Source organism: Mytilus galloprovincialis, chromosome 5, assembly GCF_965363235.1.
Source record: "Mytilus galloprovincialis chromosome 5, xbMytGall1.hap1.1, whole genome shotgun sequence".
Classification (NCBI taxonomy): Eukaryota; Metazoa; Mollusca; class Bivalvia; order Mytilida; family Mytilidae; genus Mytilus; species Mytilus galloprovincialis.
In genome coordinates, this window is record NC_134842.1 from 23,357,410 (window position 1) to 23,374,216 (window position 16,807).

Consider the following 16,807-nt stretch of genomic DNA (forward strand, 5'->3'; position numbering starts at 1 on the left):
TGCAATTTCAGAGGTTTTAGGGAGTCTTATTAACCATAAATATAAACGATCAAAAAAATTTATGATTTTATGACTATTCAACTGATTGTTGAAATGGTGGAGAGGTTCAGATTTATTGTGATGATTTGACCTTTATTGTTATAATTTGACCCTTTGTTTGAATCTTCTACCAACAAAGATATGTCATGTGATTGCCTCTAAAAGAATGAAAACCAGCAACATATGCTCAAGTGTTCATTTCTATATTAGTGGTACATGCTTCTTTCTTTCACAAACAAAATCATTAAATCATTATTTAACCATTTGTATTATTTGATTTCAGATGATCTTGATGACAAAACCAGGAGAAACTCAGATTACGATGAGAACGGCAACCCAATAGATCGCTACTATCAGATGCGAGGCTCTCCAAAACTTGGTTCTTCAAGTTCAGTTATTCGTAAAAACTATACTGGAGCCAGCAGTTTTCCTCAGAGCCTAAGAGACTTCAGTCCGTATTCATTAGGAGGTACTCCCATAAGTGAATTAGAATCTTCACCGTTTCATCAAAGTCACGATTTAAATCGTACAGAAAAGAAAGTTCGTAAAAAAATTAAAAAAGAAAAAGTCAGTTTGTCTGAAGAGGTTGAAAATTATGTAGGGAATAAAGAAATTGACGAACTATTAGATTTCATTGATGGTGACAAAAATGGACGTAAGCCAGCAAAGAAAAACAGTCAAACCATTACAAATGAAGTGGCAGTGGTTTCTAAATCGACAGAGAAAAACAACAAGAAAAACAAGGACAAAAAATTAAATAAACCAATTAATGAAGAAAAATGTGAAGTGAAAGAAACAAAAGAGGAAAAAAGTGAAGCTAAAATAATAGATGAAACCACCCCACTTATTAATTCAAATAAAACAGATCATATAGATTACAAAACTCAAAGTGTTCAAAATCATGATGATGATGATAAAAAGTGTGTTATTAACGAATCACATTTAAATGTTATAAATAGAATGGGAAATACCACTGCTAAAAACTCATCTGATGAGAATACTGATTCACAGGAACGAATTGAAACAATTATTACAAATGAGATAGACATAAAACACTCTGTGAGTTTACCAGTTGAAGAAATAACTATGGAAGCCAAAATAGAACAGAAAGTAAACTGTGTTCCATCAGAAAGTGTAGAAAAAACAATTAAAAAAGACAAAAAATCAACAATCAAATCTGTTGAAAAACAAAATCTGTCTAATAAACCTAAAGGAAAGGGAGTTAACTCCAAAATAGAGAATTGTATTGTAAATGGTTTTGATGCAGATGATTCTGTAGAGAACATTTCTACAAAGCCCAAATCACAAACAAACAATATCAAACACAGAACAATGGAGAAAAGTGCTAATAAAGAAACCTATCAAACTGAAAGTGGGTTAAATGGCATGATAACTAACAATAACAAAGACAAAACTTCATTGTTTCTTAACGAGCTAGATTTGGTGCAGAACGAGGACTATCGTTTCACGGACTTTGAACCTTTAAGAAAGGAGCCAGAATTTCAAGTTGTTGGTGGCAAAAAGAAAAAGAAGGTTCCCACAACAAAGGAAATTATAAGTGCTAAGGAAACTTTAGTTCCTCCTAAACCTTTTAAAAGGGAAGAAAGACGCAAGGCTCCCCGTTCTGTGACACCTCCTCCTTTAAACAAACTTTCATCTAACATTGGAGAACAAGGAGAAAGAACACGAGACCTTAGTCCATCAGCATTTCCTGCTCTTGGCAGCTCTAATCAACCAGGTTTCCGTGATGCTAGGAGGAACTCTACTGGTGATGTTAGAATGGAAGTTCAAAGTATTATAAAAGCTCAAGATGACAGTGATATTGAATCAGTGAAATCCCTCCCTGCCTCTTCACAAGGAGCTTGGCTACAAAATAGTCTATCCCCACGTCTCCCGGTTTCCTATGCAAAAATGGCCGCTTCTCCAAAACCGAGTGTCACTTCATTAGGAAGTTCTACAGCAGATGATGAACCTGAAGAAACAAGTATGGATTTGAAAGCAGCCAATTGGAAAGGACAAATTAAGGAGAGGCGCCATTCCATTGGTTCACATCCTGAAAACTTAAAAGAAATTGAAAGTTCTTCCATTAAACAAAAATATGGAAGCCAAGAAGTTTTAAATGTTTGTGATCAGGATGTAGTTATAGTCGATACTGACTTTCATGATGAGGATGTTGTGTTAGTCGATACTGACTTTCCCAAAGTTGGATTTGATAGCAAGTTTGTTAGCACTACCAATTCCATTAAAAATGAAGAAAGTAATACTAGTCTATGTAGTAGTGTGTCATTTGGCGATGTTATTCCGAGTGATACAAATATCATTGATAGTCAACTGACTGTATCGTATAGTAAAACATGTGAGTCTGAAACTGCCAAGCAGATAAATGAAGATTTAGAGTGTTCTCTTGAAAATGACAAGTCCAACAGTGATTCATCATACAAAGTGTCAGACTCTAGAAAGATTTGTGAAACAAATAATGCTGAAAAAGTGAAGTCTGTAAAACAAACAGCTATAAATAATTCTAAAAGAGTAAAACAGTCTGTAATATTCATGGATAAAAGAGTCAGTCAGGCCCCTCGTAACTTGGGCATATCATTTTTCTTTGACTCTGCTAACGAGTCTGACGTTGCCGATAATAATTCCGAAAACATACAAAAGTGCTCATCTTCTATCTTACAAAGTAGTTCAAGTAATATTCCAAAAACTTCTGATTCCAAAAATCTTGGGAAAAATTCTTCAGAAAATTCTGTGATAGACAAAAAATCTATATCTAATATAAATAAAGAATTAGGGACAGACTCTTCACCAAAAAGCCATCTGCTAGCTGGCAAAAATGGTATCATTGAACACATCATAAACCCTAATGTTCAAAACAAACATCTTTCTCATAAAGACAATACTATCACGTTCATTGGCGAGCCTAACCAGATCATTGAAGAAGCTGCCCAGATCTCAAGTCACTCAAAGTTATCAAATTCCAAGGAACAATCGAACGTTAGTCAATCAGATAAGGTAGTTCTTATTACAATTGGAGATAGAATGATAGACTTAGAAGTGAATTCATTGCCAAAAGATGATAAGTGTAAACAGCAGCTTTTCTTCCGTCAGGATTCGGGAGACAACAATTCTAATCAAAGATTTAATTTCCCAGAAGCTGTTAGTTACCTTAATAAAGGTAAGTTATAAGTTATAAGAATGATCATTGTGTTTATTAAAAAAAAAATCAGTGAAGGCTTATTTGTATGACATCAATTTTATGTGAAATTCTGAAACACATGCATGTGAATTTAGGGATATAAAAAAGATGTGTTATGATTGCCAATGAGAGTCAATTCTTCACCAGAAACCAAATGATACAGAAATTAACATCTACAGGTCACCTTTAGGCTTTCAACAATTTAGAGATCTATGCACTTGGGTATTTAGTCTCACCTAAATTTCTTAATTTACTCATTTTAGTGAAGGGAATCTAAGGTGAGTGTGGCCCAGCAACAAGAATGTTGATTCAAAATTTGTGAATGGTAAAATTCATTTTAATGTTTATAAATGAACTTTCAACAACCAGACAACATATTTACTTTTAGTCCAATACAGTGAATACATACAATGTAAGAACAAGATTACAGTGTAATCAAGTATTGATTATTTTTACCTACCTATTTCTACAGCATGTCATTGATTAATATAACTGCTAAATACATGCACAAAAATAGACATGTGTTGTCATAGGTACACCTGTATGTTTGATGTTACAGTATTTGTCACTCAAACGTGGAAAAACAAGAACCTTTTTGAATTTGTATTTAAGAAATCAAAGATGAGCAAGTGAAATACCTATAATTTCTTCAAGTGAATATAAAAAGATAAAATTGAAATAATAAACAGTACACATTTACAAATCTGTAAGAAGAGTTTGTAAATTTGGAATGAAGGTTTTTGTAATTAAATTTTTGCAGACTTTAAAATAGGGATACCTATACGTACTTTATGTACTAATAAAACATACATAATACATGGCTCCGGAAATCTGAAATAAAAACATTACACCTGATGAAAGTTGCACATTATTCAAATCCTGTCAAGTAGAAAGAACATTTATTTAACATTTAAATGGATACTTTTAGTGACTATGAACTTTATTTGCTTGGTTAATCCTGAATTTGTCTCAATACAACATTTGTACAAGGTCATCATAAGGGGAGATAATTCTATCCAGTCAGTAAACACCTCAAGGTTACTTGTTCTATTGTCATTAAACTAACAGTTTTATGTGTTGTTTGTCTTGTTCATTGTGTAAGTAAACAATTTACTTTAAAATGGCTTTCCTATTAACATATTAATGAAGCCACTTTTTTCAAACCATCATATGAAAATTGATGAAAGCTGCACCAGTTGTATACTTTAAAAACTTCACATAAATTCACAATATATTATAAACCGTTTACATACTAGAAAAAAAAAATGTTTGGCATAAGAAGCATAACTTACCAGAGAAAAATATTGAACACTTGCTCTTTTAAAAATTAATGAGCAGGCAGATTTCCAAACAATTTCGTAAAATGGAGCCTTTCATGGATCCCTGAAGGCAGAGTGATGAGGCTTTATTAAGTGATATTTTAAATATAATATTATTTATACGAAAAAAGGTGTTAACCATTGATTACATGTTAACAAAATCATGTATTTTGAAAGGAAGTTATTTAAAATTTTAGGGTCATTATACAAGTTAAATCATTTATTTGTTTCTTTTTCAGAATGGGAAAAAGCATTAGAAGGAAGTAGAAAATGTAAGTTCATGTGTACTCTTGGTTAATTGTTTATCCATATTATACATCCATATTGCTCTGAATATTAAAAAAAAAACAAATTTATTATTTTCTCACCTTATTAAGGATGAGAAATATAGCATTATATGCTGACTTTTATTTTGTATCAACCTTACAGCAACACAATGATCTTTGTTAGTGTCGATAATATATGTTTTCCAATTAACACATCTTTGAATAAAAGCTATAGAGCTAAATATGACTGAAAGAAAACATATTAGGAAGAGAAACTGAACTCCGGTTAATCTCTTAACACATTTTCTATGTATACATAATATATAACTCATGTGGTGTGTAATGATAGACAAACAAACCATACATACCAATAAATTCACCAAAGAATGTCATACATTTGCAGGTCAGACAAAATGCTATAATATTTCATTAACTGACCACAAAAACTAATATATTAAATCACTGCAGCAAACTTTATAAAAGAAAAAAAAACAAAGGATATAAAAAGATCAGTACTGTGCATGTCAAACAAACACATAAATAGCAAATAAACTGCTTTTATTTTACGTTCTTCATCACATGATCTCAAAGTTAGTGAGCCTTCAATGCAGAGCAAAAACAACTCACCTCACTGCAAGTTTCAGACTGTCTTTATAAGCTTCCTCAACATGGTTGAGCAAAAGTAAAATGTATTGCAGTGTTTAGCCAATTCATGTAGGGAAATAAGCAAATGATGTTGGCTTTATTAAAGATTTACCTAATTTTGAGTGAATATTGTATGAATTTTATCACTGTGTTGAAGACCCATGGTGACCTTCCACTGTTGTCAGGTTGTCTCTGACCCATTCCCCATTTCCATTCTCAATTTTATTTGTGTTCTCTTTCAGATCCAAATGAAGTACTAGTATACAAGGCTTAAAAGAACACAGATTAACCTCATGAACTTCTGTTGTGTGCATTAGTACTGCTGGCTAGTGAAATCATTGCTTTTTCTCTGGGAATCGACACATATTTACATCATAGACATTGTAGGTTTTTACAATGTCATAAAACAGTCAATTAGATTTTTCAATGACATAAGCAGTTAACTGCATTTGTGATTTTGTTTCTTGTTATAGTTTATAACATGATAAATTGTATTTATTGTTGAAAGTTGTTTTTGAAGAAGGGGTATATATTTTCTGGTAAAGACATGCATGTTAAGAACATGCTCAATTTCTTTTTACTTTACTCTTGCTTTTTTTTTCTTTTTTTTTAGTCAATGCATCTTTTTTCTCTCTGAAATTTCACTCAGTATGAAGGGGTAAATTTTTGAAAAAAGATCTAAGGCTCAGTATTGTTTTGTCTTTTCTTTTATTACTTATTCATCAAAATCAAGACATATATATATTTCAAGTGTCTGTTGTTACCTTCTTGAGGAATAAGGTCTTTACCAGAAAAACTTACAGTTGAATGTTTCAATATGGACCTATTTAAGAGAAATTTATGTTGCAATTGATTTAATAAATATGTTTTTTCCTGCTAATTTGAATTGTTAGCTCTTATAATCAGGATGAAATTTAAGATTTAGCAACTATTGATAAGATTTTATAATAAACATGATGAAAAAGATATTGTGTCTTTATTTATGACCAGAAATCCTTTCATGCACCAGTGCTTTTATTGCTGTTCTTCATCTCAAAGTTATGTTTTTATTTTTTTTTCTAATATGAAAATTGTTATATGTTAAGGTTGAGTCAAAGGTGCAAGAAAAATTATATCAAAGAAATTGAACTTTTATATTTCGATTTATTACTAAACATTTCATAGATCTTATGAAAGCTTGTAAGTTATGAAATCATCAATTTGTATTATTGGTAATGAATTATTTATAAATGCAAATGATGGTTTTCAGTTTTAGTTAAAAGAAAATTTCAGGGTATGTAATTATGGTTACAGACAAACATGATTCAGCATTCTTCATTTTCTTAGATTGAAATTTGTATTTTTAAATAATCGTGAATTAAATGATGTTAAAAAAATCAACAGTTTATTCTGTTTAACTTAGATTTGAAAGACGAAAATTTAACATTTGATGAATTTTACATTCAAATTTCAAGATATCATGTGACAAACTTATTAAGGTCCATAATGAAAAAGAAGACAAGATTTGTTCATTGTTCAGAGACAGATTGGTTACCTATGGATTATAGGGAACTGTATTGTAGTTGCCAAATGTGAACTTCATGGTTTTGATTGTTTTTTGGAAGAAAATGCAATTCATATTTTCATACTTTTGAGGAAAAAAGGGATTTTTATTTATTTTTTATTTTTTGTCTGAATTCAAGCGTAAAAATAGCATTTTCTGTCATATGATGTGTTTCAACATTACTATATTTTAATTGTACTTTATTGTTTCCATTTTTTGTTTTGCTTTGAAAAATTTATATGTTAAAAATATTGACATTTGTATTTGAAATGTTACAATTCCAAATGTGTGGGCTAAATATACTTCTATAAATGTACTTTTTAGCACAAATGAAAATAAAAACTCGATTAAAAATGTTGATATCAAGTTTGTACCATGTGGACGTTTTGTTTGCATTTCGAAATAAAGGAGTTACTTCCCTTTTAAAAGCAAGGGAGAATAGCTTTTATCAATTAAGATAAGGAAAAAATGTCTTCAAAAGTTGTTTATTAGAGGGAAGTGATATTAAAATATGATCACGTAAATTAACACTCTAATAACTAGCAACAAATTTGACATTTTTCTTTTGAAAAAAAAATAGTTAAACGTAGCATAAAATAATTTAAACAACTTAAATACAATGTATTTCCATACACAGAAGAATTTAGTAACCTAGTGGTGTCTTAATTTATGATTTATCAGTGTAGAATGTTTTATTCAAATGGAAAAATAAGTTTTAGAATTGTAGTTTGAATTCATCCCACTAGAGAGTATGAACATTTATGGTTATTTGTAGTTCAAATAAAATCGCTTGCAAAAAGTACCACCATCTCTTCATATTCAGTTGATTCTTGTAAAGAAATGATAACCAAATGAATTACAGATTCTAAAAATAAGATATTTTAAAATAATATATTTTTTCAGCTGTAAATCATTTTTTTATTGGACAAAATATTAATGGAAACAAGAGGTCCACATGTGTCTTTGATAACAACAACAAAAAAGAGTATAAGAAGGCAGAGGAGGTTTAATTGTCCTATGTTTGTTTCAGCTACATATGTATGAATGAAAACATGTTGTGTTACAAATGTATGTATATATTACATAAGTTTATGTTTTGTTATGTTAAATGTCAAAATTTTGTTGGCAATTGTTCTGTCTTTCTTGCATATATTGTTTTTCATATCATCAAAAACAGAAACACATATTTTGTTGCAGTAATTCCGATACTTGTTCATGCTAACTGTTGATTTCTATAACAACTTTCTATGAAAAAGTTAAAATGTATTCTTATTATCTAAACTAGATAAAATAATTTTAAGTCATTGAGTATTTTTTTACCATTATTTTGGATTTGGCTAATAATATTACAAGGAAAATGACTGTTAAGTCGTAAACTATTCAGTATAACTAAAAGTCAATCAATTTAAGTTGTAAATAGCTCTTGAGAATAGAGAATAGCTGTTTTGTTAGAGCCAAGATCAAAGAAAAGTCTGGAGTCAATTTACTATGTAAGCATGATTGTCCACATGTCTTTTGGTCCCGTTATTATTAGAAACTGTGTTACCCTTTGTAGTATTATTTTACATGGAATTAAATTAGTTTGAAATATTTTGATGTAATAGTTTATTTAGATCTTTTATTAAGGACACTCATAACTTACAAGTACGATAACAAATAATATTGAAGACAATTCACAACTTTTAATGAAATAACAATTATAGGCATCACAAATCCCTTGTATAAATCACTTAAGATTGAATGACATATGAAAAACTATGATTTTTTAGTGTGATGCAAGCTTAAAGTTTTAATGATTTATCACTCAGTTTGTTATCTTTGTACTCACTGACTCAGAGTCTTCAAACCATTATTTACATTTTCAGTATAAAGATCTGTGTATACATTATGCTTATTTTTTCATGTAATGTAATAAAATGTTGATGAAATATTATTTAAAAAGCATTTTGTGCGAGTTTGAAAATGGGAATTATACATTACATGTAACTAAATCTGCAAGACTTTCTGATAAAACATATGTAAATTCCCTTTTTAGCTCACCTGGCCCGAAGGGCCAAGTGAGATTTTCTCATCACTTTGCGTCCGGCGTCTGTCGTCGTCCGTCGTCGTCGTCGTCCGTCGTCGTCCTGCGTTAACTTTTACAAAAATCTTCTCCTCTGAAACTACCAGGCCAAATTAAACCAAACTTGGCCACAATCATCATTGGGGTATCTAGTTTAAAAATTGTGTCCGGTGACCCGGTCAACCAACCAAGATGGCCGCCATGGCTAAAAATAGAACATAGGGGTAAAATGCAGTTTTTGGCTTATAACTCAAAAACCAAAGCATTTAGAGCAATTCTGACATGGGGTGAAATTGTTTATCAGGTCAAGATCTATCTGCCCTGAAAATTTCAGATGAATCGAACAACCTGTTGTTGGGTTGCTACCCCTAAATTGGTAATTTTAAGGAAATTTTGCTGTTTTTGGTTATCTTGAAAAATATTATAGATAGAGATAAACTGTAAACAGCAATAATGTTCAGCAAAATAAGATTTACAAATAAGTCAACATTACCGAAATGGTCAAATGACCCCTTTAGGAGTTATTGCCCTTTATAGTCAATTTTTAACCATTTTTTGTAAATCTTAATTATCTTTTACAAAAATCTTCTCCTCTGAAACTACTGCGCCATATTAAACCAAACTTGGCCACAATCATCATTGGGGTATCTAGTTTAAAAATTGTGTCAGGTGACCCGGTCAACCTACCAAGATGGCCGCCATGGCTAAAAATAGAACATAGGGGTAAAATGCATTTTTTGGCTTATAACTCAAAAACCAAAGCATTTAGAGCAATTCTGACATGGGGTAAAATTGTTTATCAGGTCAAGATCTATCTGCCCTGAAAATTTCAGATGAATCGAACAACCTGTTGTTGGGTTGCTACCCCTAAATTGGTAATTTTAAGGAAATTTTGCTGTTTTTGGTTATTATCTTGAAAAATATTATAGATAGAGATAAACTGTAAACAGCAATAATGTTCAGCAAAATAAGATTTACAAATAAGTCAACATTACCGAAATGGTCAAATGACCCCTTTAGGAGTTATTGCCCTTTATAGTCAATTTTTAACCATTTTTCGTAAATCTTAGTTATCTTTTACAAAAATCTTCTCCTCTGAAACTACTGCGCCATATTAAACCAAACTTGGCCACAATCATCATTGGGGTATCTAGTTTAAAAATTGTGTCTGTTTACCTGGTCAACCTACCAAGATGGCTGCCATGGCTAAAAATAGAACATGGGATAAAATGCAGTTTTTGGCTTATAACTCAAAAACAAAAGCATTAAGAGGAAAACTGGCATGGGTTAAATTGTTTATCAGGTCAAGATCTATCTGCCCTGAAAATTTCAGACGAATCGATAGTCAATTTTTAACAATTTTCATAAAATTTGTAAATTTTTACTAACACTTTTAACTGAAACTACTGGGCCAATCATTATAGATGGGGATATATGTACGCAGCAAGAATGTTCAGTAAAGTTAGATCTACAAACATATCACCATCATCAAAACACAATTTTGTCACGAATCCATCTGTGTCCTTTGTTGAATATTCACATATACAAATGTACCAAGGTGAGCGACACAGGCTCTTTAGAGCCTCTAGTTCCACTTCCAGTCTTCATTCCTTGCCAAAAAAATGTTTTTACAAACCATTTACTGTTAATACAAAGTTGCAATGCAGGTGTTAAACATTATTTACTACATAAGGGAATTTTCTATTTAAAATTATGCATATTGTTAAAACATTATATTTAGCAAAATCTTCAATCAGAAATTATTGCAATGTATTTTAACTTTCTGTCTCCTAATGAATATATGCCTTAATGTAGAATGTATTAAACTAAACATTAAATGGTAAATGTATTTTACAGCTTATTAACATTTAATGTAAATAGTATTTTGTCTGATACTTGCAAGTGCCTAAAATTTAGTTTTGTCACTAAAATGAGCATTTTTTTAGTTTATTTGCCATCTGCAAAGTTTTGCCAGTTTTAAATAGTAATTTATTGTTAAAAATTAATTGCATATAAATATTTATTTTTAACTTTGTTAAAAGAAGTGAAAATTACAAATATAAAGGGGGGAGTAGATGATAAATCTATAAAAAGGTCAAATAATTCACTTCACATCTTTTGTTTTTCGGCTGATAATAAATTTTAAAAATGTGCCATTAATATCATTCTGTGCTAATGTTTGCTGTTGCTCATTAATATCAATCATGGCAGAGTAAACCAGTCCTCAAATACTAAAAATGTCAAAATTGTTTTGTCCTGTTAAGATCTTATATTTTTCCCCTTTTATCCTGTACTGTCTCAAAATTATAAAATACTGCTGCAGTATGTCTATAATAAGAATCAAATTTATGATTATAACTTTTATATTGGGTTTTTAAAAAATTACAGTTGCAGCTGAAAAATATCTTGAGTGATTGTTCCTATATATATTTTTTTAAGTTTTCAGTTAAAAAGTTTTGTTAGGTCAAAGAACATTAATCAATCAGCTGTCAATAGATTTATGTCTGTTTTAAGGAGATAAATCCCAATATTTATGCAGTAGTATTTTATGAGCTAGAGACCTGTACTTCTGAGTTGTGATTGTATTCTTTCAGATATTTGTTTACCTGTGTATTACAAGTTGTTGGGATTAAGTTATGTAGCTGAAACAAAATTGGATATAAATATATTTAAACTCTAATAAATATTGCTTCACATACTGTTTTGGTGTCTTTTCCATGTTACTTGCAAGTATTTCTTTTTATTAGTCCCCTACTTACAAAATTGAAGGGGACTTTATGTTTGCATTCCATCAACCTGTTTGTCCATTGACTCCATTTGTCAGTCTGGCAAATCAGTTTTCCACACTATATCTACGTGCTTGAAGATATTGGTTTGATATTTTTGTGTTTTTATATTATTTTTTACAAGTTACAGATCATGGTTGAAATTTTCTCCGGTTTAATGATTTTGTGCAGAGCTATGGTCCTTGAACTTAAAATACTCACTCAATAATCAGTTTTTATGCACTTTTTTGTCATACTTGAAGATATTGATTTAATGATTGGTATCAAAAAGTTTTATAATGACAAGTTTGGTTTAGTTTGAATTTTGGTCTGGTCTGATGATTTTGTGCAGAGTTATGGTCCTTTGATTTGAAAAATCACTCAAATTATCTGTTTTCCACCACTTTTATTGTCATGCTTGAAGATGTTAATTTGATAATTGGTTTATTTCAATTTGTTTTCCAGTCTAATGAATTTGTGTAGTGTTATGGTCCTTGGATTAATTTCTCTAAAACAAAATCAATTTTTCACATTTTTCTTCTTCATGCTTTTATAGATATTGTTTTGATATTTGTCATATAGTTAACACCATGAGAAGTTAAAGATGAAGTTAGCATTTTGTTCCAGTACAATGAATTTTTAACCTGTAAGGGAAAGAGGGGCAAAAAATACCAGAGGGACAGTCAAACTCGTAGATCGAAAGTAAACTGACAACGCCATGGCTAAAAATAAAAAAGACAAACAGACAAATAACAGTACACATGACACAACATAGAAAACTAAAGACTAAAAAAACACAAACCCCACCAAAACCTGGGGGTGATCTCAGGTGCTCGTGAAGGTGAAGCAGATCCTGCTCAACATGTGGTACCTGTCATGTTATTAAAAACCTGGTAAATAGTCTAAATCGGTAGGTCACATTCATAAAAAAGAAAAGGGGTTTGTAGTTACGACGTAAGAAACATATCCAATACCATCTGTGAAATGGTTATTCCATAACAGTAAATCAACTGAGGAATACCAGGCAATACTCCCAGAATGCTCCTTTCTATCAACCATAGTACTAAAAATACACTCACAGAATGCTCCTTTCTATCAACCATAGTACTAAAAATACACTCACAGAATGCTCCTTTCTATCAACCATAGTACTAAAAATACACTCACAGAATGCTCCTTTCTATCAACCATAGTACTAAAAATACACTCCCAGAATGCTCCTTTCTATCAACCATAGTACTAAAAATACACTCCCAGAATGCTCCTTTCTATCAACCATAGTGCTAAAAATACACTCACAGAATGCTCCTTTCTATCAACCATAGTACTAAAAATACATTCCCAGAATGCTCCTTTCTATCAACCATAGTGCTAAAAATACACTCCCAGAATGCTCCTTTCTATCAACCATAGTGCTAAAAATACACTCACAGAATGCTCCTTTCTATCAACCATAGTGCTAAAAATAACACTCCCAGAATGCTCCTTTCTATCAACCATAGTGCCAAAAATACACTAAAAGGAAGTTAACATATTTAAATGACGAATTCGCAGGATTCGCAGGATGAGTTCCATTGACAATGTGTTAATGAGTAAGTATATGTTTTGTAACATCATTCAAAATTGCCTGATAATTTTTTTAACTATTCAAAAACCAGAAGGAGTGTCGTTTTAGCCCACTGCTTAGCTCGCGCACGAGAAAATCGATCCAGTTGGGAATACAGCATATCAGAAATGACAAAAAGTTATTTTTCTGAATTTAACGACTTGGGCTCCTCTAAGCTTAAGGCACATACCATTTGATTTTTTTCGGGGTCTCAGAATTTTTAGAACAAAATATTCCGGCTCTTTTTTGTCATAAAAAAAATCTTTAGAAAACAATATTTTCCACACCGAAATTTATGAAGTCAGACGGAATTCCCAGTAAGTATAAATCCTTGTCCTCGTGCATTAACTAAACTGTCAGTCAGGCATAACAAAGAGGCGGAGTTTCAATCATGGTTTAACATAAAAAAAATATCAGATTAAACCATAGTCCAAGCTCTGCCTATCTACATGTAGTTGTAAGAAAGAACAAAGTACGTAATGATTCTTTTTAATGGAATAACATATAAATCTTTATATTAAACCATGGTTTTTCAAAAACCAAACTATTAAGCAGATTATCACGTAAAAACCTACTATTGTGCTACTTGCAATCAATAAAATATGGATGATTAAGGTACAATATGATTATGTTCAGGGGCAGATCCAGCAATTTTAAAAAGGGGGGGAGTCCCATCCCAGGACAAAAAGGGGGGGGTTCCAACTATATGTCCCCATTTAAATGCATTGATCGGCAAACCCCCCTCCCTAGATCTGCCTATGATGTTGGAATAATAACTGATTGATTACTGGTGTTTAAATACACGTTGAGGTCTGCTGCTATATCTTGGCAGCCATTTTTTGTCCCAGAATACAAAACATAGGATTACAATCAGGTGGGAGTGTCAAAAATTTGTATTAAGCTTTTATTTCAGAGGTTAATAGACCTGAAGGCTATACTCCTTGTAAAAAGATGTATTATGTTATAAAGTTTCCCTCTTACATGTCGGTTATCCTGGATCTTATTTTCTTGGTTCAGTGACTGAAAAAAAGTTCAGGATTTTTTGTTATGTGAATTTCTTACATATTAGTATGAGTACAAATGTAATAGTATAAATATATTTGGTAGATGAATTCCTTGCAAGTCAAACAGGGTTTACCTGATCTTGACCTAGGTTCATGGATCGGTGGTCAATGTTAAAGTTATATGATAAGGTCCTTATCTCAGAAGCTGTAAGCAATAGTTTATAAGTAACAACTACATTTGGTGTATGTGTTCCGGACCACATGAATATTTGGACCATTCGCAAACAAAAGGTGTAAATGAAAAGGATCGTGCAAAAATTTCTTGCAAATACAAAAAAGCTATGATACCGTTTGGAAGCGAATGTCACACCAAGTCTATATGCAAGAAAGTAACTATAGCGATGAAAACTAACTATTATGGCATCAATACTTATTTTTTTACGAAGTTTCCGTTAGTCACATGTCATATGTCCTTGACCTCATTTTCAGGGTTCAGTAACCACTTGAAAAAAAAGTTCAGATTTTTTGTAATGTTGAATTCTCTCTTATTATAAGTAATAAGATATCTATATTTGATATGTGCGTACCTTGCAAGGTCCTAATGTCTGTCAGGCAGTTTTCATTTGACCTCGACCTCATTTCATGGATCAGTGAACAAGGTTAAGTTTTTGTGGTCAAGTCCATATCTCAGATACTGTAAGCAATATGGCTAGTATATTCGGTGTATGGAAGGACTGTAAGGTGTAAATGTCCAACTGGCAGGTGTCATCTGACTTTGACCCCATTTTCATGGTTCAGTCGTTATAGTTAAATTTTTGTGTTTTGGTCTGTTTTTCTCATACTATATGCAATAGGTCTACTATATTTGTTGTATGGAATGATTGTAAGGTGTACATGTTTAGCGGGCAGATGTCATGTGACCTTGACCTCATTTTCATGGTTCAATGGTCAAAGTTAAGTTTTTGAGTTTTGGTCTTTTTATATATCTATTACTATATGCCATAGGTCAACTATATTTGGTGTATGGAAATATTTTATGATCTTTATGTCAGTCACGCAGGTTTTATTTGACCGTGACCTCATTTTCACGGTTCATTGCACAGTGTTTAGTTTTTGTGTTTTGGTCTATTTTTCTTAAACTATAAGTAATAGGTCAACTATACAACTATGTTGTATAGAAGCATTGTTAGCTGTACATCTCTGCCTGGCATGGTTCATCTGACCTTGACCCCATTTTTAAGGTTCATTAGTCTTTCTTAAGTTATCTTGGTTAATGTTAAGTTTATGTGACAGTTGTAATAAAGCTTAGCTTTATACATTATGGACTATCAACATAATATCAATGATTAGTATAGAAGGCGAGACATTTCAGCGTGTGCACTCTTGTTGGATTATAAAATTAATAAATTGTCATATAACCATCACTGTTTTTTTTAGATAAAGTTTTTGTATCATTGAAACGTTTATTATGTAATTTGAAGAAGAAAAATACCTATATGGTCCAAATACTCGTATGGTCCGGCCCGTTAATAACCAAACGAGTATTATACTCATATGGTCCAACCATACGCGTACGTTCGTACCATATGAGTATACGTGTATGGTCCAAATACTCATATGGTCCAAATACTCATATGGTCCGGAACATATGAAATGATTGTAAGGTTGAATGTCAGTCTGGCAGGATTATCTGAACTTGACCTCAGTTTTCACAGTTCATTGGTCAATGTTAAGTTATAATAGTTAGGTTCCTGTTTCCACAGTTCATTGGACAATGTTAAGTTATAATAGTTAGGTTCCTGTTTCCACAGTTCATTGGTCAATGTTAAGTTGCAATAGTTAGGTTCCTGTTTTCACAGTTCATTGGTCCTGTTTTTCTTACAGCATAAACAATAGGTCAACTTTATTTGTCAAATTAGTGCATGTAATGATTGTAAGATGTACATACCTGTCAGGCAGGTATCATTTGTCGAGGGTTTCTTATCGTCGAGTTGCAAGTTGCGAGTTAAGAAAGTCGAGTTGCGAGTTAAGAAAGTCGAGTTGCGAGTTAGGAAAGTCGAGTTGCGAGTTAGGAAAGTCGAGTTGCGAGTTACAAAAGTCGAGTTGCGAGTTACAAAAGTCGAGTTGCGAGTTAGGAAAGTCGAGTTGCTAGTTAGGAAAGTCGAGTTGCGAGTTAAAGAAGTCGAGTTGCGAGTTACGAAAGTAGTCGAGTTGCGAGTTAGGAAAGTCGAGTTGCGAGTTACAAAAGTCGAGTTGCGAGTTACAAAAGTCAAGTTGCGAGTTACACAAAAGTCGAATTGCGAGTTACGAAAGTCGAGTTGTGGAGTTACAAAAATATTGTTTACACCGAATTTTCAGGTTT

The 16,807-nt window shown here is 31.8% G+C and overlaps 1 protein-coding gene across 5 annotated transcripts in view; it reads left to right on the forward strand.

The window, feature by feature from the left end:
- LOC143075436 (uncharacterized) overlaps positions 1–11,766 on the forward strand; it is a 36,379-nt gene extending 24,613 nt beyond the window's left edge. For all 5 annotated transcript variants that reach the window (XM_076250841.1, XM_076250843.1, XM_076250845.1 and 2 more), the window contains 3 exons: positions 323–3,214; positions 4,794–4,826; positions 5,708–11,766. In XM_076250841.1, the coding sequence (XP_076106956.1) occupies positions 323–3,214; positions 4,794–4,826; positions 5,708–5,739 (2,957 nt within the window). In that variant the 3' untranslated portion in view covers positions 5,740–11,766. The remainder of the gene's footprint in view (positions 1–322; positions 3,215–4,793; positions 4,827–5,707) is intronic.
- Positions 11,767–16,807: the final 5,041 nt, after the last annotated feature.